The sequence below is a fragment of the Sminthopsis crassicaudata genome, chromosome 1 (assembly GCF_048593235.1).
Source record: "Sminthopsis crassicaudata isolate SCR6 chromosome 1, ASM4859323v1, whole genome shotgun sequence".
Taxonomy (NCBI): Eukaryota; Metazoa; Chordata; class Mammalia; order Dasyuromorphia; family Dasyuridae; genus Sminthopsis; species Sminthopsis crassicaudata.
This window is the reverse complement of record NC_133617.1, coordinates 70,792,199-70,815,688: the sequence shown is the minus strand read 5'-3', so window position 1 is coordinate 70,815,688 and position 23,490 is coordinate 70,792,199. Positions and strand designations below refer to the sequence as shown.

General features: G+C 45.6%; 2 protein-coding genes across 2 annotated transcripts in view; both read left to right on the top strand.

Moving 5' to 3' along the window:
* Nucleotides 1-23,490, top strand: part of NFIX (nuclear factor I X) — a 211,710-nt gene that overhangs the window by 140,766 nt on the left and 47,454 nt on the right. The gene's annotated exons all lie outside the window — the stretch shown is intronic.
* Nucleotides 3,087-6,578, top strand: IER2 (immediate early response 2). Its single transcript, XM_074288341.1, has one exon. The coding sequence runs from the start codon at nucleotides 4,339-4,341 to the stop codon at nucleotides 5,044-5,046; it is 708 nt and encodes a 235-aa protein (XP_074144442.1). The 5' UTR covers nucleotides 3,087-4,338; the 3' UTR covers nucleotides 5,047-6,578.

The following is a 23,490-nucleotide window of genomic DNA, read 5'->3' as shown; positions in this document are numbered from 1 at the left end:
TCTAACCTGCCCCTTAAAGCATCAGAACGTGTGTGTGTGTGTGTGTGTGTGTGTGTGTGTGTGTGTGTGTGTGTGTGTGTGTGTGTGTGTGTGTACCCTAGTGAGCTCCAAGGGGGTCATTCACCTGGACAGGTTTGCGCTTTTTCTCCACAAAGGCTCTTCTGGTGTGCAAATCTGAAGCCTCAATCATGAATTTTTCAGGACTGAGCTCTACCTTGGGTAGGTGGAGTCAAGGGCCACTTAAGTGGGAACAAGACTGCCTCATAGCAATCTTCATTTTCCTTTGGAAATGAGGATAAATGGTCTAGGATGATGCCCACTGGGCTTGGCTGCTATCTTCCCATTTCTCTCTGGTACTCTGTCACTCCACATATAGACCCTAAGTACCCCAGGATGCCTATCTCCTATTCCCTTCTATTATAACTACCCCTATCTAGCTAGACAGTAGTTTTCAAAATAGAAGAGAATCTTTCTGGGAACCTTTGGGGTCAAAATTTTCATAATAAACATTTCATTCCAATAATTTTGGGGGAATCACCAATGGCTTTTGAGTGTGCTGGTGTTCTGAGGCCAAAAAGTTTGCATCTCTTTTAGTCATACGGTCTCTAGATGCCCATTCTCTACATGGTGGCAACTATCTGTGTGGCTTTTTGCGCATGTTCTCTCATTTGTTCTTCACCACAACCCTCTGAAGCGCTAGAATCCCCATCTTAGAGATGAGGACTCCGACGCCCAGAGTGGCCTTCTGCCAGGGTCGCATTGCTAGTTAAGTGTCCAAGGTTAGATCCGAAGGCAGAATCCAGCACCCTGTCGACGAGATAGGACATCCTCCTTCAGGTTCAATGCCCGAAGGCTGCTGTGCAGCTCCTAGCTGGTCCAAAGCAACTCATCCTTGCTGGCCGTGACTAGTGTCCCGGAGCTCACCCGGTCTCTACTACAGCCCCCCGGGGATGTGTTCAGGCTTCTCAACTGACTCTTAAGGCGACAAGAACCCGTGTGTGCAGAGGGTGGGGTGTCACCCGGGGGTGCAGACCCGGTGGCCGATGATGAAGGAAATGGGGGGGGCGGCAGGTGCACTAATGTCCCTCCATTTCCTCTTTCTCCCCCCCCCCCCCCCCAGTACTTTTCCTCTCGCTGGGACGCACCTTCGCTACTCCCGGTAAGGCACTGGGAGGGGAGAGGGACAAGAATCCTACCTCCAGCCCCAGCTCGGCCACCTTTGTCGCTCATCCTCGGACCGTAACCCTTCCCTTCCCCCGTCCCCGACAAAAACAAAACAAAAAGCAAAAGGGTCTTAGGAGACTTACTGCTCCACGTAGGCAAGCCTCGCGTCTTCCCCGCGAGCGAACTAGAGCCCCGCCCCCGTCACGCAACCCCACCCAGGGAACCTAGCAGACGAGTCCCACACCCCGCGAGGGGAGGAGCTAAAGGTCCCGGGAGCCTGGAACTCAGGGACTTCCGCCTTCTCGGTGGCTTCACCGACACCTCAGCTCCCTCCCCTCATCCCGGGCCACCATCTTGGTTAGGGGCAGGGTTGGCTTCTTGCCTCCAGGTAGCTGTCCGCGCCCCATTCTCATTTCCCGGATAGAAAGTCTCTCAGAGAAGCCGATAGGACGGGGTCCGGCTCCGTCAGAGGAGGTTCTCACTTGGCATTTGCCAGGAATTGGGGCGGAGGGGGGGTCTCTCAAGGACACGTCTTTCTCGGATGGACTTCGGTCTGACTGCTTACTCCCAGCAGGGGACCGTAGGGGCTTCTCTTCCGGGATGCGAGCCCGGGCAGTGGGAGAAACGCGTAGTGAGTGTGTCCCTGGGTGTACACAGCCACGACGCTGGAAAGCGCTATTTTCTAACCTCCCCGGCCCTGCCCTGGGTTAAGTCAAGAAACATTTAAGTGGCCGCAATGTTCCAGGAACTGGGCTAAGGGATGAGGCTACAAAGAAAGTCAAAAGTTAGTTCCTGCCCTCAAGAATAGAGGGGCACTCACTTCTGGGAAAAGGGGAGAGGAGTGTCCCGGGGAACGACCGCAAGAGTTATCAGAAAGACAAGCGTGTATAAACAAGGTACTTTATATTCCCTGGGCTGCGTGTGCTAAGCAAAGAAACCCGGATTAAGAAGTCTCTTCCCTTCTTCCTGCCCGAAAGCTCCAGAAATCTGGTAGGCAGAGCACAGGACTCTAAACATTTTTCAACTTTATCCCTTCCCGTACCCCCTCCCCCCTTCTTCCCAAATCTTCCCTAGCTCTCAAATCCTCAAGAAATACTAGTACCACCTCACGTACCAGCTCTCCGCTCCCCTCCGTACATGACGGACTCTTCCACTCGCAACTCCCCGAGTTTCTGGCCCGTGGCCAGGAGCAATCTTCCCGAGCTGCAGAGCTCTGAAAAGAACTGGAATAAAGTCCTCAGTAGTGCAAATCTAGATTTGAGGACCTACGAGCTGCCTAAGGGACTTCCCTTTGCGCCGCCCCTACGAGTCAGGAATCACAATAAAAGTGGGTGGTAAATGGAAACCAGCTCTCGGCTTCGGAGGGAAGGCGGGAGAGAGGAAGGGGCGGGGGTGCGGCCACCCACTTCTCACTCACCGCTAGAACACCTAAGCGAAGAAGGTAGAGTGGGGAAAAAGAATACAAAGGACCGGTGTGGGAGAGGGGAAAGGGTTGAAAGATACGTAGGCTGGGCTGGGGATGGTCTCTGAAGGATGAGGGGGCAGTCATTTCTGGGAAAAGTGGAGAGAAATTTCAGGAGAACACCTGCCAAGTCAACATTTAAAAATAGGCATCTTTCCCTATACAAGGAAAAAGACAATCCCAACCTTTAAGGAATTTACATTCAAATGGGGATAATAACTCATTAAAAAAAAAAAAAAGCATGAAAGGGAGTAGGGAAAATTATACCTAAGTGAGGGCGAAGTGGAAGAAAATCCAGAGTCCTACAGGGAGTCTAGAGAGAAAGGAAAAATGAACGCAGAGAACATGAGTACGAAACTCTTAAACCTTTCTGCTAACAGCACCGTATCTTTGGACAATTTCCTTTCCTACTTTTCAACTTTCTTATTAGTAAAATGATTTAAGTTCCAGCTCTAAATCCTATCTTTCCTAAATAACCTTCCTTCCTTCTGGAGGCGGGTCCGCTCCGAGGCCCAGGGTTGGAGTTCCGGAAGGAGGCTTCCCATTCACTGACCTTAGGATTCCGGGCTTCTGCCCTTATTTGGGCAAGAGGAAGTGGAGCCTGCACCCGGCGAACGGTCCCCGGGCCGCCGGACGTCACGGTTACCTAATATAGTCATGGAAACGAGAACTAGTGGCGGGAATGCACGAAAGCATCACAAGAGGCGGGACCTTCCTCTTAAAGGGGCCGGACTTAGGGAAATTGGCCACAGTTGAAACTCCTTCCTTTTTCCTTAAGTTACTCGCACAGTCTTTCCTTTTAATAAAGCAGTTATCATGGGACGGCACGGGCGTGGAAAGCAGGAGTGAATCAAGGCTATATCACGTTTAATGTTTGTAACTAGTTCTCTGTCCTCTTCCTCATTCTCTCCCCACAGCCTCGAAGCGAGCGGGGGCTACATAGCTTTTAGGAATTGCGAATTGCAAGGCAGACACCAGGCTTTTCCCGATGCTTAGACAAAAACTGGCCGCTTTGCACAAGATGCAAATGGGGAGCTTGTCTCGGCCCCACGATGGAACCGAGGTATACACTGGAATGACTGAAGTTCTCACGCCTTCTTTCGAGCGGCCAGTCTCCGAGCCGTTGATTGCAAATAAAGGTTGACTTGAGATATCCCACAACTCGCGCTTGAGGGGCTCTTCCCCTCACTCTAGCACACTTCGAGCTTAGGAACAATACGCGCCCAACTGCAGGAATCAGAAGGAAATTCTTCGGGGAATAGGGAAGAGGAGTTTCTCCTGACCCCCAACTCTGTCCAGTCCAGTCTCTTTCAGGCCTCTTCCCCTCCCCCCCTCTCCCTAGAGCTTTGAATTAGGTCTGGCATTTCCGTCCTGTGGCTTTAAAGGCCCTCCGGTGGCGGGTCGAAAAGCCGGGATGCGGCTTTCTGATTGGGTGGGGCGGCTCCTCGGTGACGCAACTAGAGATATAAAGAGCTCGGTCTCGGGCCGGGTTTGCCTCATTTGTGTAAACCGTTTCGACCTTGCTCTTGAGTTTAGGGAAGAATTTGTCTCCAGTTTGAGGTGGGCGATTGGGGGGCGAAGACAAACGAAGAAGAGGGCGTGATCACTCTTGTTGCCCACGTCTGTTCCCGGCCTTTGCCCAAAGTCGTCCCCCAGCCCGACCTCTAAACGACCCTCCCTTTTCTCTCGTGTTGCTGCGTCCCGGTTCCGGCATGGAGGCACAGAAGGAAGCGCAGCGCATTATGACTATGTCGGTGTGGAAGATGTACCACTCACGCATGCAGCGCGGCGGCTTGAGGTTGCACCGGAGCCTTCAGCTATCGCTGGTCATGCGGAGCGCCAGGGAGCTCTACCTCTCCGCCAAGGTAGAAACAGACGAGACGGAACTCCCCTTCCCTGCCGCTGCCCTGGCCCCCGCCTCGAGCCTGCCCCAGCCCATGACCGTAGCTGAGGCCGAAGCCGACTCTCCGCATACGTCTGAAGAGACGATCCCGGCCCCAGAGCCCATGGAGACGCAGGAAGCGAGGGAAACCGAGGCGGCGCCCGCCTGCAGCCACCTGCCTCCCCTGCCTCAGCGCTCGCTGAAAGCCAACCGCAAGCGCCGGAGCAGTAGCTTGGGCCAGGGTGGGGAAGCCGGTCTCGTCCCCAGCAAGAAAGCTAGGCTGGAGGAAGAAACGGCGCCGGCTGAAGGGAAGGCTGAGGTCGAGGCTGAGGACCTGGGGAAGCCGCAGGCTCAGGTGGAGGAGGGCCCCTTCCCCAGTTTGGCCCGAGTTTTACAAAAGCGCTTCTCCGGCATCCTGAGTAACACCGGGGGGCCGCCAAAGCCCACTGCCCCTCCTCCCTCCTGTGAACTCCAGCCGGGTTGCCGCCAGGCAGATAACATGATAAACATCTTGGTGCGGACGGTAGTGGCTTTCTAACACAAGCCTTGGACTCCGGACTGTGCCCGTAGCTTTAGCTGGCCCGAGCTAAGTCGAGGCCGCTGTCCAGCCCTGAGCGACTGGGGGGCTTAGGCTCTGATCCGTCCACCTCCCGGAGAGGAAGACTGACCTCGCTCCTGTCCTTCCCCAGGCGCTGGTGACGGCTTTGGTGGCAGAGGGGAGTGGTGGTGGTGGGGACAAGAGAGCAGCTGCTGATCTGGAGAATCTGCTCCATAACGCTGCTAAGAGGCTGGTCCGAGAGAAGATGGGACAATATTTCTGACCTCGGTAGTAGTCACCCTCCAGGCTGAGGTGGAAGGGACTGCAACGTCAGACTGAATGCGGGTGAAACCAGCCAGCACCCATCCAGACTTCAGAGACTCATGCGGGAACCCTGGTGGTCTTCCCTTTCAGAGATCTGCCTCAGACCTTTCTGTTGTAAAGAGACATATATATATATATATATATATATGATGGTGCTATTGACATGACTTGGTTATTTCCTCTTCCCTAACTTAATGCTTGTTTGGCCGCCCGTGGAGGCGGTGGTGGGAGCAGCAAGTGCTGGATGTGAGGGCGTTTGCTGGGGTGGGAGGTGAGGTGGGGGAGGCTGGGTAGAATCTCCTTTCTCAGGGTTGAAACTTTTTTAAATTGGGGGCGGTACTTCTGTCCCATTAAAGCTTTTTTTATATAAAATTCATTGGATGTTTCAAGAGTATCACTGGCCTCCTTCTTTCCCTTCAAAAATTTTTCAGCCACCCCTACAATGACACGCTTGTTCATATGGTCACACTGACATCATGGGCCCAGGGGACTTCCTGTTTGCTGTCTTATGAACTCAGTGTGAGTCTTGGGTGGTGAGTTGGGAGTGGTGGGACTGCTCTTCAGGGGTGTTGAGTGGCTCTGTTGAAGGAGTGAAGTGTGGGTGTGGAGTTATTAGGGGTTTATGAGTCATTTAACCTAGAAAGGGAAGTGATTCCTAACTAGATTCCTCATTAGTGATGGTCAGGAAATAGGGATTTGGAATTCCATTCCCTTGTCCATCTCAGATACAGACTAGACTGGTCATCTATGTCTGAGTCATATTGGAAGAAGGGGGTGGGTGGGAGGGAGAAACGAAGTACTAGAATTATATATATCTTGAAGATGTTAGCATCCTACATAGCTATAGTTCCTGTTCCTGTAGGGTAGGAGTTTATAAAACAAAAAGAACTTGGTCTGCTTGCTTTTTGAGGTCCTGGAGAAGTAACAAAAAACATGCTTGTCAGTTACTCTCAATCCACTGGTTTTACACCAGGAAAACTGGGACCTAGAGCAGTGAGTTTTGTCACTAGTCTTGAGACTTAATTTGAGTCTCTCCTGGTTCTATTAAGTCACTAAAACTGTCTTCCTACAAACATGTACTGTTTACTCTCCTCTTTCTTTGAAGGTTTGCTTGAATTTTTTGTTGTTTGTTTAAATCAGCCTTAGGATTTTTTTTTTTTTTTTTGTAATATTGCCAAACTGAAAATAAAAAGATCTTTTCTATTCAAGCTCCTGTTTGCAGGCCTTGTTCCTTGCTTTCCCTGGGGAGGGAGAATTAATGGGAGTGGGAGTGGGGCTCCCTCACATAGCTCCTGGCTGATTGCCCTGAGGAACTGGTTGGGCAGGATTATTTTGAGGGAGGGAGTGAAAAAGGCTACTTACCCTGGGGGGGGTGGGGGTGGCGGCGGGAGCCTGCCCTGGCAGTTCCCACCAACATAGTCACTACTCTCCACTCCCTTTCCTGGAAATTCCCTTTTCCTTCCATAGCATGATCTAAGTTGTGAGGTGTGCTTCAGCATCCCCCTTAGAGTGAAATAGTTTCCCTGGGCAGTTGACTGATTGAAATAAGGCCTCTAAAGGCCAGAGAGTCGGATTTAAACAATTATAGCTAATAGCAAATAAGACTTCTTCACGAAAAGCAGAGCCTCAAGAGAAAATTTAGGCTAGGGGTTGGAGAGGGAAAGAAAGACGGGAAAGTCATATTCCAATCTCCCCAAGAAAGGCTGGGGTCTTTGAGCTCAAAAGGAGCTGGGGAGGTCTGGGTTATATAGAAGACTAGACCCAGGGCCAACTAGTTAGTCTCCCTTCCCAACACTCGGCTCCATCCGTGGGAGGCCCGAGGCGGCGCCGGCCCCACCAGCACAACCGCAGGTGGGGTTGAGCGTAGGCAGCAGTGGGAAGTGGGGGTGGGGAGGAGACTGCCCGGGGAGTTGGGGAATTGCCAAAACCGATCTAAGTCTGGGTTTTCACTCGGGCATCCTATCCGGTCTGGGCCCGCCCTCACCATGCGTGGTAAAGCCGGCCCCTTTGGTGACCCAAGAGCAGGAAGAGCAGGGCAGGAGGGAGGGAGCCCATTTCCTCTCATACCTCATCCTTCACTTCCGCCCCCTCCCCTGAGCCCTACCGGACAGCATCTGGAGTCCGAGTCCCTTCCCCCATCTCCTCCGGTAACAGGCTTCCTGTGCTCCTAGTGTCTCAGCCACCTTCTCTGCCTTTGGGAATCGTGGTGGGGGGAGGGGAAGAGTTCTGTTTTGAGTCCCGCATCCATTTCAGCTTTACCCAAGGAATCCTGCTGACCGCCCCCACAAGCCCTGCGCAGAGAAATAGAGCAGTGAATAGATGGGGGGGGAGGGGTCAGAAGGGTTACTGAGATTTTAGTGCTAGTTTCCCCTCCCCTTTTTCTAGCCTAAGGAGACGCGAGGGATTTCCATCTTTGGTTTTTGTCCCTTCTAGTGCTAGGCACCTGGTCCGACCGCGTAGGCTGCAAATGAACCCCTGCTCCTCCGGCCCCACCCCCACCCCTTTTCCCTGCAGTCCCGGGAACTCCGTGCTGGAGGGGGCGGAGAAGATACGTGGGCGGGTAAGGCCTCACGTTTCCGGGGATGGGGAGCGAGGAGCCCGGGGCATCTCTCCAGCAAAGAGGCCCCCAGTTTTCGGCTGTGGTTTCACATCCTGTAGCAGGAACTATCAAGTCCTTTCCTTCCGGGGGAAGGAAACTTATGCTTTGCCAGCCGTCCCCAGGACTGGTTTTCTTTCCCCCAGATTCAGTCTGGTGCCCTTCCGCTCCTTTCCCTCCAGGGTTGCTGTCTGGGCCTCGCTGCAGTCCTAGGTACTCCTCTTCCCTGAAGCTCTAACTCCTTCCATACGCTCGGATTCCGAGGGTTTTTCCAACTGTGATGCTCACCACCTGAGTTAGTGGAGACGGTCATCCTGGGGACTGACCACGTGGCAGTAGAAGAGATGGAGAATAATTCTTAGAAGTGATGGGGCTGAGGAAAGAGATGATGGGGAAGTTGGATGGAGAAATTCAAGGGGATGAATTAGCAAGCAGTTGCTGGACAAGGAGTCTGAATGAATGACCATGCTTTCTAAGAGCTCACAGCCTTCTGAATAAATTGGTGGCATTGCCCCCAGTTCTAGTCTAGTGGGAAGGGGAAGCTAGGGAGACTGACTTCTCTTTACCGTAAAGAACCCAGATTCTCAAGCCCAAATTGCTGACCCTTGAGTCGGGTCCAGAACGCAAGTATGAGGAAACAGTCTTACGGGCTGTGGTCAGTTTAAATGCTCTTCCAGCCCAGGCCTAAGGCACCTTTGCTTCAAGCGCAGGTGGAGGCAGTGACTAGCCCCAAGCTTGGCGAACTTCCAGGCGTTTGGGGGAGGATGAGCTCTTGATGACAGCTCCATCAAACTGGCTTTGCCGGTTTTCAATACCCGGGGCCCTTTCCTTGGGTCAGAAGACATATCTCCTTGGGCCAGGTCCCAGACCAGGAAAAGGGGCTCAGGCGTGAGAAAGTTTGGGGAATAACATGGGTGCATACTCCGGGGAAGTAAGAGTAAATGAATTAGGGGAAGTGGGTGGAGTTTCAAATATGCAAATAATCCCAGGAAAGTGGAACTTGGAGTATGCAAACGAAGTCGCTGGTGAGGGAGGAGGTGGGTACACGGCCAAGGAGACCCAGATGTTCAGGGTCTCCTTGTGGGGGGGCGGGGAAAGGAAGCTATTTCCTAAGGTTTGGGTTTGTCACTTGGGAAGATTCTAGACTAGGAGACATAGGTGGGCAGAGAGAAAGAAAGACGTGGAAAGAGCCCGATTCTTACTCCAGCCTTGGGACAGAGAAGGTGAACGTCTCCACCACCCCGTGGAGAGGGGAAGAGAGGGCAAGGAGCCTCAGCATTGCTCCTCTCCTTTCCCCCTGGCCCGCACCCAGGCGGCTCTGCGGTCCTACTGCTGGCTTGAGGCATCTCAGGTCAACTAATCCAAGTTCTCTCATTTTACAGAAGGGAATTTGAGTCCCAGAGATAATGATACTGGCTAACTTATCTACACAGCTTACTACGTGCCGGGGCACCGTGCTGAGCACTTCTGATTCTCTACAACCTTGGGGGGCGGTGCTAACTACAGAAGGGGAAATCTGAGGTCTAGGTCTAGTGGATAAGTAAGAAAGCGCCTGGGTGGTATTTGAACGCTGGTTCTCTGGCAGGAGTGCTCTTACTAGGGGCGGGGTATTGCGTTCTCTGGGGTACGAGGGGGGGGGCAGGGCCATTTTACGCCTAGACCAGGACCGCGTTTAGCTGTGGGACACAGGTAGTCTCCTCCTGCTCGACCTCTAGTACTAGTTAAGGTAACCGGCTCAGCCGGCGCATGCGCGCCAAGTGTAGCTCACGGTCCCGCTCGCGTGCCAGTCTCGCTTCCAGCTCGCGCATGCGTCTCAATCAATCTACCCTGCTCGAGGACGCTTCCCTCCTCCCACCCGAGGCCCTCGAGGAGCAGGAGGCATTAAGCTAAGACTAAGAAGTCTCCGCAGGGGAGGAGGCGGCGGCGGCTGGGGCCTATCACACCCCCGCCCCTCGCCGGGGTCTGTCCCTCTGGGCCTTGTGGTTAGAGGAAAGGGGAGAGTAAAAAGGTGAAGGGGCCGGGCTGAGAGCCCCTCTAGGGCCTCTCTCCAGTTTTCGCCACCACCCGGGAGGTCCGGCTGCCTAGCCTGCAGAGCCCGCCCCCTGCCTCGTTCCTAGGCCCCCTTCCCCTCCCCCTTCTTGGCCCACTTCCCTTCTCCCCAGATCCCTTTCTCGTTCCCTCTCTCCGCGCCTTGGTCCCCTCCCCCATCTTTCTCCCCTTGTTCCCCCCTTTACCCCTCTCCCCTCCTCCCCTCTTCCTCCCAGTTCTCCGCCCCGACATTTTACTGCGGGCCCCTTCCTGCAGCCAGCCCCCGGCCTCCGGATCGAAAGCACAACTAGCACATTGTTGGCACTCCGTAAATGTTAAAATAATCACCACGGTAATTGTCTGCTTTCCCTCTCCCCCTCCCCCCCGGCCGGGGCTAAGGCTAGCCGCACCCCCTCCCGTTCTCCTCTAGTCCAACTGGCATCAATTAATCCCCTCCACTGCGCTTGCATCCTACACCCACATCTGGCTGCCAGCTGCTCTCCCTCCTCACCCGCCCCCAGGAGGTTCCAGGGAATTTTTAATAGCTCTGCTCCAGCCCCCACCGCAGAGACACCCTTCCCAGCCCGAGCTGCAACTGCAGAGGCAGATGTGAAATAGGAGTAGAGACGGGGATAGTAAAAGACAACGATTATGACATGGAGAAAGGCTCTGAAATGGACTGGGGGGAGGGGAGCATGTTTAGTAGGAAAGAGAATGCTGTTTCTTTGGCCTGGAGAATTCTGTACCTATCATAGGTTCCGCCCCTCACTCCTACCCCTCCAGTCTTTTTTTTTTTTTTTTTTTTCTTTTTTTCCTGTGGAGACTGGAACCATCATAGTGGGGCGGGGTAGGTAACATAATGAAATAAAGAAGCTGGGGATGTGCTTAATGGAACTGAGATCAAAGCACTTCTGGGTCCCATATGGTGTGGAAAGGAAAAGGGAGCTAGCTGCAGGAAGCTGTCTGCTTTCTATTGCAGTATATGAGGGAGGGTAGGTGGGGGTGGGTAGGATGGATGTGGCTCTCCTCCCTTCCTCTGAGACCCTGAGAAAAGGTAGTGGCGGCTCCGTTTCCCCTTGTCCCTGGGGCCGTACAAGGGTTTCCTTTTTCCTGTACTATCTTCTGACTTTGTGCCAAGCAGCCACCCTTTGGCCTGAAGCTTGTAGATACGGGAACAGCTGCTTTGAAGGGGCTCCCAGGAGGGTGGGCATCTTCCTAGAGCTTTGGGGGTGAGAGAGGAGAGAGAAATGTAGCGTCAGGATTCAGAACAATGTATCACTGTACCGAAGAAAGAAGTTTTCCCGTTAACCCTTTTGTTTCTTTCACTGATGTAAATTGTTTCTCTTCCAGTTGGGTAGGCTGGAGATGGGGGAGGGGAGGAGAACGTCAGGGACAATGGAGAGAATCAGTGCTGGTGTCTTAATATACCTTTAAATGTAAACAATTTCACTTCTACACTTACATTCTTGTGCTTGTGTTGTCGAAGGTCAGAACTGCTTCATGATCCCATTTCCAGCCTTATTTTGGATGTGCAGGGACACCATCATTGCCATTAGTTAATACTTTTGGTCGGAGAGGCTTAGAATTCCTATATAAATCGGGAGTGCTGGAAATCGGAGGACCAGCATTCAAATCCCAACTATGTTGTTTATTCTATGTGTAATCTTGGGCTTCACTTATCTGGGCCACAGGTTCCATCTATAAATAAAGAGGTTGAACTGGATGACCCAGAAGGCTCCTCGTAGTTCTAAATCCTATGATTTCTGTATTGTCTATGACATATTCAGGAAAATTATTCCCATGAGCTGTGCCTCACTTTTCCTTATTGTAAAAAGAATAATTATAGTATTAAATGAATGACTTAAAAGAATAAAGGCAGAATTCTGTGTCAGTGATTTCTGAGAGCTTGTGTTGGGGGCAGCTTTTAGGAGAGGGGATGTTTGTTTTAGGTGATATGTTAGTGGAAGTTTAATCTTTTTTCCTCCCTGTCTTCACCAGGATGATTCAAAATATCACCTTAAGAGAGTTTGACCTTGGAAAACAACAGTAATTTTTGATGCTAAAAGCCCCATGGAGATCAAACATCGAACCACTGGACCAAAAGCTAGTTAAGTTAACTACATGGCAGGTATGAGAGTCCAGGATCACACAAATTGATGGGGTCTAGAGTGGCTATAGAGCTGGTACTCCCGGTTTTCTTATCAGTTATTTCATGGATGTGTGGCTTTGAATACCTTTCCCATCTCTGTTTCATTGGCTCATAACAAAACCTCTCTGGGATTTTTGCTGAATCCAGATGCTAGAGAAGGACCAAAGTTTGTTATTTATTGTGCAAAAAGAAGCTACACTAACATTCGGAAAATCTTTGTTCTTTAATCTATCTTTAACCTAATCATTTGTTCTATAATCTATCATCTACATACTGCCTTTCATATTTTTTAGTAACAGTACAGAAACCGTTTCATAGAGCCAGAAAGAGTCTAACAAGAGTACTAAGTACTGTTGACAGAATATTTTGAGATTCTTGCTAGTATTAGGTATTAGAGAGCAAACCACTCATCTCAGGGAACATTAGAGGTTTGCATTTAGCTCTGTCTCTGGCTTCCTGGCGCCAGCCGAGGCTGTGGTGCTGGGCAGACAAGTCCTAACCCGGGCAGACTTGCCCCCTCCCTGAGGCACACCCTTCCTGGATGAACCTTGCCCTGGCTTCCTGCAGCAGGTCTGAGAATGCTGCAAAGCCACTCTTACTCACTTCTAGGTCACTGGCAGCTTTTCCCAGTTTCCAAATCATTAGTCAAGGTGCTGGCAGGAATCACAAAATTTTAGATTTAAAGGAGACATTAGTGTCTAGATAAATTCTACCGTTGTATCTGAAAAATAATTTTCCTTTATAGTCTCTAAAACAAGTGGTCATCAAGTCTTCTTTTAATGATAGCTGGGGTGGGAGGAAGACCTGGGAATCTGGAGATGGTTGGGCTTCAGTAAGTGAATTGTTGAGATTATCCATCAGTACAAGCATTTTTGCTCTTAGAATTCCACCCTGGCACTATTATATATGGACTCAGCTTAAAAGAAAAAGTGCAGCTTTCCTCTGTGGAAATTGAAGCTCAAAACAATGCTTCCTTCTTCTCTGATATTTGATGCTTTAAAAATTGTTGCACGTTCTCTGTTAGCAGAACTCTTTTTGGGGGGAGGGAATAGAATGATCCCTGGGGAGAAAATGAGTCTGATGGAGAAAGTGCTTATATATATTTTAAAAATAAATTATTTATTTTAATGCACATTGCTTTGTCAATCATGTTGGGAGAGAAAAATCAGAACAAAAGGGAAAAACCATGGGAGAGAAAAACAAAACAAAACAAAACAAAGATGTGAACATAGCACGTATTGATTTATATTCAGTCTCCATAGTTCTTTTTCTGGATACAGATGACATTTTCTGCCTAAAGTCTATTGGGATTGCTTTGGACGGTCCTTATAGCTTGATGTTTTTGGTTAATCAAGTGGTTGTGTATTACAAGTTATTTAATAACTTTTATTTCTAAAGTAATTTAAGATTTAAATAGTATTTGAATATTAGTATTAGATATTATCCTAACAATTATATAATATTCTAACAATTAGATGATTGCAAATATTAGTAATTCCATTTTTACAAATTAGGAAATTGAGGCTGAGGGAGATCAACTAATTTTCCAGTAGTCATAAAAGTAAATAGTAAAGGTTGAGCATGTGACTTTACATTGCTATTTCCCTCTCCACATGTTCCTTGGCGTCCCAGGAGATGGCGGGATTAAAGGAGGCTTCTCATAATCTATGTTTTTACTATCTGTGTTTATGCTTTGCTGAATTTAGTGCTAGAGAGGTACCTTTCTTCCTGACTGGTTTGGCATACAAGCTATATTGGGAAGTTTGTACAGACACGTGATTTTTATTAGCCTTTATAGTTTTGTTTGGTTAGAAAAAATAAGAAAAGAATGGACTTTTTCTGGCTGAGAAAAAAAAATGAAATTACTTCATTCTCAGATGAAGTCATTCACCTTCCTTCTTTGTGGAGAGGGGACCCCCTTTTTAAAAATCAGTTTTCCATAAGTGCTTGTGGGCTTACTTGGTGTCCTAAACTATTGCATTCTGACTAAAGCCAGCAGTCCCAAGGAAGGACTTGAAAGCCCATTTCTTCATTCTTTCTCAGTCTTGAGGATGAGATGAACTGACCCTTTTGAGCTTAGTCCCAGTAAGGACCAAGGCTGAATTTTTGGCTCTTTGACCCTCAGAGGTCATTCTTTTCCTGCCTTTTGGTTGATTTTATATTGAATAATTTTGCTTCCCACTATGCTTTGTGTTGATTATGCTAAATCTTTTTGTTGTTGTTGTTGTTGTTTATATATGCAGAGGCTGTGGTATTTCTTTGTCTTTTTGGCTGGTTTTCCTTGGACTTCAGGTGCTACCTTAGAGGGTTTTTTTTTTTTTTTTTTGTTTTGTTTTTTTTGTTTTTTGCTGAGGCAATTGGGATTAAGTGAAGTCACTTAACCCAGGGTCTCACATCTAGGAAGTGTTAAGTGTCTGAGGTCAAATTTGAACTCAGGTCCTCCTGGTTTAAGGGCTGTTGCTCTACCCACTGTGCCACCTAGCTGCCCCTGCCTTAGAGCTTTGGTGGAAAAAAAATTTCATCAGGAATCCAATATTTAGAGAATGCATTCCTTTCCCTTCTTCTGATGAATTCCTACATGTGCTCTAGACTCTAAATGTCAGTTCCATCACAAGCTTCTTCTTGGATCTCACAAAGCACTTTGTCAGATAGCTCAGTAGTGGCCTTAGCAAATAAGGTGCAGTGTTGTTACCTGTTTTATTTTCCTGCTAGACTCTAATCTCTATGACTGTAGACATCTGTCTAATCTAAACTTTCTTACTGAGTGCCCAGCAAAGAACCAGTTCTGGATGCTCAGTAAATGATTATTGAGGGACAGCATAGACTCTATCTTCCCCATCCCCCTACCTGTAGGCATTTTCATGGTTTTGACCCCTGCTTGTTTCTTTCTCTGTGCTTCCCCATTTTAAGGATTTCAGCTCAAGATTTATCTCATGCCTTACTTAACTCCTCTGATCCACAGTCATCTCTTGGTAGTATGGCACAGTATAGACAAGACCGGGCTTGGAGAAGGATGGAAGCAAACATTTATTAAATGTCTGTGCAGGCACGGTGCTGAGCACTTTATAAATATTATCTCATTTGATCTTCATGACAACTCTGTAAAGTAGATATTATGAGCCCATTTCACAGATGAGAAAATTGAGACAGGTAGTGGTAAAGTGACTTGTCCAGGATCACATAGCTAGTAAGTATCTTAGACTGGATTTGAATTCAAGTCCTCCAACTCTAAAAGACACTCTGGCACTTTGATCTAACAATTTTTGAGCACCTGATCCTCTGAGGTAAGCTCAGGAGAGAAAGTGGGGCTCAGCTCCTGCCTTTAACACACTAGGTAAATCACTTTGCCTATCTCAGCTTCATAGAGTATTTAGCTCAGAGGAGTGTTTTCAAGATAAAATGGGACAGTATGTAGAAGGTACCTGGCAAACCTTAAAAGTACTACATACATGTTAGTTATTATTTCTATGACTCTTTTGAATTTCTGTTGTGCTCTGGGATATGTTTTATATTTCCGTATCTCCTTGAGTTTAGATCACAGTGATACTCAACAACTTCCTGGTAGATTGAACCTGTGTGTTTTTCTGTGCTATCTTCCACAAATACAACAGCAAATGCATCCAGGGCCAGAAGTCAGGGGTGACTAGTACCACATTCACCCATAGAAAGGATTTCCAAAGGGCATTGCAAAGACTCCCGCCATTGGGCTCTTCCCTCCCAGGCTTGGGAAAAACCCCTGAAGGATGACCCAGCTTCCCCATTTTGTAGGTGAGAGCTTTGGTCTCTAGAGATGTGATGCCTTGTTCTGTACATTCCCCCGTGCCCTCGGGCAGGTGTGAGCCAAGGAGAAGGCAATGGGAGAGGAGTCTTGCTTTTGTTCTGGACTGTGCAGCTAGAGGCCCTCAGGAGGGACTCCCCTAACCACCTTCCTGGCTTTAGATTCCCACGATGTCTCTGTTACCTTCTGTGTATATGATTTTGTTTTTGAAGATTCTTGTTTGTGGGTGTGGAGAAACCAAGGAACCAGAGGCCAAAGTAGGTCTCTCCACACCCAGTGATTCCCTTCCTCCTCCCACAGAAATCCTGGCCTGGTGCCAGGGGTTGCCTGGAATTGGAAGTAACGCCCTGGTAGTTCATGAGAAGCTGCTGCTGCGCTTTGGGGAGAGAAGCATGCTCAAGGGGTTGGGATCATGTCCCCACATGCTCTCCTTCTCCCTCAGAGGATCAGGGTCCTGGAAGCTACATTCCAAGGAACTCCAGAGATTCTTACTGGAGGGGGGAGGAAGGTTTTCTCTTGGCACTAAGACCAGGGCAGGAAGGCAGAAATGAATACAGTGTAAGGAATGTATTTAGCCAAAGGAAGAGAGTATATGGGGGTCATCCATCCAGGTACCAAGCCCCAGCCTTAAAAGATGGGGAGGAAGTCAGGTCACCTACTTGTAAAGGTCTTACGTCACAGAAGGCATTCTTCTGCCACTTTTCAAGTGGAATGCAAAGATCTGGCAGCTTTTTTGAAGCAGAAAAAACTAGAAGTTTGGGGATAAAGACTAATCTTTTAATGGGCAGAAATGAAGTTGAGGAGGGAAACCTTTAAAATGGTATGGACCTATGGACACCTTTTTATCTCCTCAATTTCCAAACTAATTTATATTTGTTAGCTACTATAATGGCTTAAAGGGGAGTTTAGGGTAATGATTGATGCCAGGGAGTAGAGACTTTTCCCTGAGATTGGTAAAGAGGCCTCTGACTTGATAGTAGGCATATTATTCCATGTATTTCTTGCAGGCGGATATTGGTCCCCTTGGTGTCTTGGCAGATTTTCAGAAACTTCCTTATCTTATCAGGTGACAAATGCTCTATGTATGGTTCTAAAGTTTCACTTCTTAATGTTGGGTCGGTTCCCCTGCTGAGAAATGTTGGTTTGAGCATTTGGTTTTAGGTGGATATGAGTCCATGTGTTATCTGAGGAGTCAGTGTTGTCTCATTGTAGTTCTATGTGGGGGGAGGGAGAGGCAGATGCGGGTGTGGGAGGAGGAGCAAGGGGGTTCTCATCTTGGGACTATGATGGCCTGCCATCCCCTCCTACTTAAAGCCTTTCCAGAGCCCAGGGACCACCCAGATACTTTGTAAACTGCATAAGGTTTAACTGTAGCAAGAAAACGTTCCATTGCCATGAAGTAACCTTGAAGGCAGGATGTTTACAGTCAGATCTTAGGGGGACCCAGTGCTGTCATCTAGCACTATTGAATTGGTTATTAGTCCTTTCATGATTCTTATACTTTCTTGCTAAATAATTCCTTCTCCCTCCTCTTCCATTACATTTCATTCTTTTCTTTCTGTAGCCTCCCCTTTTCCCCCTTAGACGAGGAACTATATCTCCTTTCTTAGAAATTAGGCTGATCAGAACTGAGCTGCTTGTGATTGCAGCTGAACCATAGAGGAATTACTCAAGGAAACATGCATGACAAGGGAGCTTCCTGCATCATGATGGCCTTATGTACCCCACAGAGATTTTCATTACTTGCTTTTTCTTGGCAGTCTGAAGAAATGCCTTCGGAGGGGAATAAGAGCATTTCTAAAAGCTCTTATTTTATCCATATAGTTTAGGAAGATGCTGTGGTTAGTTTTTCCTTGTAGGCTCTTTTCAGCCCCATATTGATCAGCATTTTGTGTTTTGTCTTTGGTAAGTTTTAATTTTGGAATGGATTTTTGAAGCATTCTCTTAATATTTATTTATTAGAATATCAGTTGGGGGAGGGAAGAAAGGGAAGAAGACAAAAAAATAGTGGTTATGTGGAGAAAGTAAGTATTACAACTTGTGCCGGTAGTGGGAAAGTCTTGAATTCAACTGGGAGTCAGGAAACCTGGGTTCTAATTCCAAAAACATCCCTGTACATCTGTGAGATCTTGGGCAAGTCATTTTAGACTAGCTTTTGAATTCCTCATTTCTTTTTTTGGTTGCAGTTTATTTTATTTTTAAATAATAGGCTTTTTTCTTTTAAAACTTTTATAAAAAATAGCTTTTTATTTTCAAAATACATGCAAATATAGTTTTCAACATTCATCCTTGCAAAATCTTGCGTTCCAAATTTTTTTCTCTCTCTCCCTACTTTCCTCCTCCCTTAGACAGCAAATAATCCAATATAGGTTAAATATGTGCAATTCTTTTTAAAATTTTTTTATTTTTTTTTAATTATAGATTTTTATTTACAAGATATATGCATGGATAATTTTTCAGCATTGACCCTTGCAAAACCTTCTGTTTCAACTTTTCCCCTCCTTCCTCCCATCCCATCCTCTAAATGGCAGGTAGACCAATTCATGTTAAAGATGTTAAAGTATATGTTAAATACAATATATGTATACATATCCATACAGTTATTTTGCTGCACAAGAAAAATCAGGCTTAGAAATAAGGTAAAAATAACCCAAGAAGGAAATCAAAAATGCAAGTGGACAAAAACAGAGGGAGTGAAAATGCTATGTTGTGGTTCACACTCATTTCCCATAGTTCTTTCGCTGGGTGTAGCTGGTTCTCTTCGTTATTGAACAAATGGAACTGATTTGGTTCATCTTATTGTTGAAGAGAGAGCCACATCCATCAGAATTGATCATCATATAGTATTGTTGTTGAAGTATATAATGATCTCCTGGTTCTGCTCATTTCACTCAGCATCACTTCATGTAAGTCTCTCCAGAACTCTCTGAAATCATCCTGTTGGTCATTTCTTACAGAACAATAATATTCCATAACATTCATAAACCATAACTTATTCAGCCATTCTCAGTTTCCAGTTTCTTGCCACAAACATTTTTGCACATGTGGGTCCCTTTCTCTCCTTTAAGATCTCTTTGGGATATAAGCCCAGTAGGAACACTGCTGGACTAAAATGAAGGGTTTGAACTAACTGATCCCTCTGGTCCCTTTCCAACACTCCCCTTCTGTGATTGCATGAATGCTTCCATTATCCTGCTTCATTGTCATGTAGAGAAAGAAGATCGAATGCAAGTTCAGACAGGTGGTGTCGGCAGGGCTGGGTTGAGGCTGGCTGAGCCCTCTGGTGGCATTCCTGCATTAATGTTTAGGCAGGCAAGGTGGAGGCAGCAGCTGGGCTTCCCTGAGGGCCGAGCCTGCTTGAGGAGAATCCTACATCAAGTCTGCTCTGGCTTTTTTCTCACTAGCCAGCTTTCTGTGGCCTACTCTGAAATCTACCTTGATTTTAGCTGATTGGGATTATTTTTCAAGACTTGGGAGAAGAGTCATTTCCTATTCCCTCTTTCTTCTTCCTCCAGCAAGAAAGTGTTTTCTACAAATTGTCCTAGAACCTTTTGTCTGGATTTTCTTAGCACACCTTACTTGCATTATGTGTGTATTCCTACCAAACTGTGACCTTAGGTTAGTGCCTAAACTGTTGGTTTTATCCTAATGTTCACAGTATCTTGACTAAAGTCAGCAGGTAATAACATTTAAAAAAAACTATTTCTTATTCGTGGGTCTCTTATTTATAGGATCATAAACTTCAGATCTGGAAGAGTCCTAAGCAATTTGATCTGAACTATGATGAACTTGGCTCTTTTCAAGAATGAGGTGATTCCAATAGTCTTGTGATAGCAAGACTATCTGCATTTAGAAAGAGGCCTAAATATTGGGACTGAATGTGGAATACAACATAGTATTTTTGTCTTTTTTGTTGTTTGCTTCCTTTCTTTTTTCTTTCTCTTTTTTCCCCTTTGGACATTATTTTTCTTATACAGCATGATGAATGTGGAAATATGTTTAGAAGAATTGCATGTGTTTAACCTATACTGGATTACTTGCCCTCTAGGGGAGAAGGTAAGGGGAAGGAGAAGCAGAAGAGGAGAAAAATTTGGAACACAAGGTTTTGCAAGTATGAATGCTGGAAACTATTTTTGCACATATTTAAAAAAATAAAAGTTATTATTATTTAAAAAGATAAAAATAAAATGTAATTGGGAAGTAGTTAACAAAATAAATAAAAATACAATAAGACAAAACAACATAAAAATCTGATCTGGTCCTCTCATTTTAGGAATGAGGGAACTGAGTCTCAGAGGGAGGAAGGGACCTGAGGCTGCTGGATAGCTGAGTCAATGTTCAATTAAGGGTATCTGAGAGAACTCCTATTTAGTTTGTACTTGAACTAGAGGACTAAAACCATTGTCTTTGAATACCCTTTAGCATCCTGTGGTACCAAATCAAGTTCTACACTTAATTGCCATTTCAGACACACAAATAAATCTCATAGTACACACCTCTCAGATTGACTAAGATGACAGGAAAAAATAATGACAAATGTTAGAGGAGATGTGGGAAAACTGGGACACATATATTGTTGGTGGAGCTGTGAAAGAATCCGGCCATTCTGGAGAGCAGTTTGGAACCATGCCCAAAGGGTTATCAAACTGTGTATACCCTTTGATCCAGCAGTGCTACTACTGGGCTTATATTCCAAAGAGATATTAAAGGAGGGAAAGCTACCTGTATGTGCAAAAATGTTTATAGCACCCCTTTTTGTAGTGGCAAGAAACTGATAACTGAGTGGATGCCCATCAATTGGAGAATGACTAAATAAATTGTGGTATATGAATGTTATGGAATATTACTGTTCTGTAAGAAATGATCAGCAGGCTGATTTCAGAGACTTACATGAACTGATCATAAGTGAGTGAGCAGAACCAGGAGATCATTATACATGGTAACAACAAGATATACGAAAATCAATTCTGATGGACATGGCTCTCTTCAACAATAACATGATTCAGACCAGTTCCAATGATCTTGGGATGAAGAGAGCCATCTGTAGAGAGAGGACTGAGAACTGAATGTGAATCACAACATAGCATTTTCATTCTTTCTGTTTGCTTGCATTTTGTTTTCTTTCTCATTTTTCCCTTTTTGAGCTGATTATGATAATTGTGGAAGTATGTATAGAAGAACTTCATATGTTTAATATGTATATAGATTATTTGCTATCTAGGGGGAGGGGTAAAAGAAAGGGAAGAAAAACATTGGAACACAAGGTTTTGCAAGGGTGAATGTTGAAAATTATGCATATGTTTTGAAAATAAATAAAAAATAAAAATAAAGCCTTAATAATAAAAATAAAAAAAAAACTCATGGAATCAACTCTGGGGGTGGGGAGTAAAGGAGAAAGAATTTCTGAAACAGATTAGTAAGAATGACAAAACAGAGACATGGATCTCAATTCATTATTTATATATAAAGATTTCCTGGCACATGTGGGCTGTCACCTAGGCATACTTTGGTTCTAGAGCTATTTTTTTAAAAAATCTACTTTTAGTCCTAAGATTTCCAGGCTTCACAAAAATTAGTCATTTATAGAAATTAAAGAATAGATGAAGTTATTATTCTTCATATGAGGAGAAACTTGGTGTGCAACATCACTTGGTTTTTCCCTGCTCTTGGGATCTTTTCTTATTAACTTTAGACTTTCTAGATCCATATAAAATCAATTTTAGGGGCCACAAAAAGGCTTGTCATCTACTCTTTCCTTTCTGATTGGCTTCATTTGAAAAATGTTTATTGATATTTATGTACAGGTTTCTTTGCTAGAATGCAGGTGAGACAAAAAGAATTCCCTGTTCCCTAACCTATGAATGAACCCAAGTGTCTGCCTTTATCCATTTCTTTTGTTCTGACCTTTTAAGATCCTTTTGAACCCTGTTTATCAACAGATCAGTTATTATACTCTAGCTTTGTATCACATGTAAATTTTTAAGTATCTCTTTTGCTGTCCTTCAAATTACTCCAAGTTAATTATTGAAACAGTTCCAGAATTAAGTATAGAGTTCTAAAATAAAGATTTCCTCTCCTATCTGACATTTAATCCATTCATCATCATTCTCAGGGCACAATTATTCATTCAACTACCAGTCTACCTGACAGCCTTATCATCTAGGCTACAATCTTATGTGTTAGCTATAAAAAAAATTCAGGACTTCTATTGCTTTATGTTTTTTTGGGAAAAGATACTTAATGAAGTTCAAGGTAGGATCATAGGATTGAGTTAAGGGATAGGATTGAGTTAGCGGTAATCTGATGATCTTATTTTATAGATTTAGATATTAAGATCCTGAAAGGGTAAAGGATTCACTTATTTAAAAAATCATATTGCAGGAAAGTATGTGATATGAACACTGTCAACCAGGTCAAACTGTGATTGTAAATCCAGTACTTTTTCCACATTTTACTATCCTACGTTTCTTCTGGTTGTGTCCAGTCATAGGATCTGTGATAGACAAACTATCCAAAGGTCTGACAGTGCTTGATTATCTATATCTGGTCCGCTTCATTCAGTCTGTTTTGACCTAAAAAGCTTGGCCAGGCCCAAATTGATGTAAAGCTCTTGTGGTCTTGTTACTGTAAATCTCACTTTTATTAAGTTTGGATCAAAATTTTCTTTTTTGCCATCAACTTATATTTTATTAAAAACAATTATATTTATTTTTGCAAGTATGGTCCCTTTCCTCTGCCTTATTCCCAAGGCATTGCCTTGAGTTAAAAATCCTAACAATGACCCAAAGGTTGAATCTAAGCCTAGGAAACAAAAGATACAAGACCACTTTGCCCATTCTCTAAGTGCAATTGGGATGTGGAGCTTGGGTCTCCTTGAATAGGCTTAAAGGGTGGTTGGGAGTTTGTGTTTTTAATTAATACACAGACCACTAGGAGGTGCTGTTGACTTTAATTGCTCTAGTTATTTCACATTATTCTTGAAAATTGCTTGAAAATAGAAAATTCTAGAAAAGTGTATGGAGGCTAAAGTTTTCATTGTTTATTTTATTTTTTAATCTTTAATATTTTATTTTATTTTTTAAGGAGTTTCCTCAAAAAGAATTTAAGAATGTGAAGCTGGAATGTAATACTATCTCTCAGAGTCCCTAGTACGTCAGTGACTTTTCCAAGCTTCCTCTCTTCTCTCGAGTCCCCCAACTCCTCCCCTTTTCATTTCGCTGACTTTCATTGAAAAGGTCCAGTATTCCTCAAATTTTCCTAAACCATTATTCGATTTATCTCAGAGTTTCTCTGTCTCTATAGTCATGGTAATCACTTTTATGTAGATGAGTTTCACATCTCATTCAAGCCTGAGATCTCTTGATTTCTGGTCCCTGATTGTCAGGAGAGGTAGGTCTCCAGTGGAATAGATCACTGGCATCTTAAACCAAACCCTCTGAAGTCAAACTATCCCCACTTGGCATCACTCCCCCCACCTCACGGCTTCCCCATCTGTAGCCAGCGTCTCTCTCCACACAACTAGGAGTACTCTTTTCCCTTATATGTTCTTTGAATAGTCCTTGCTGGTTC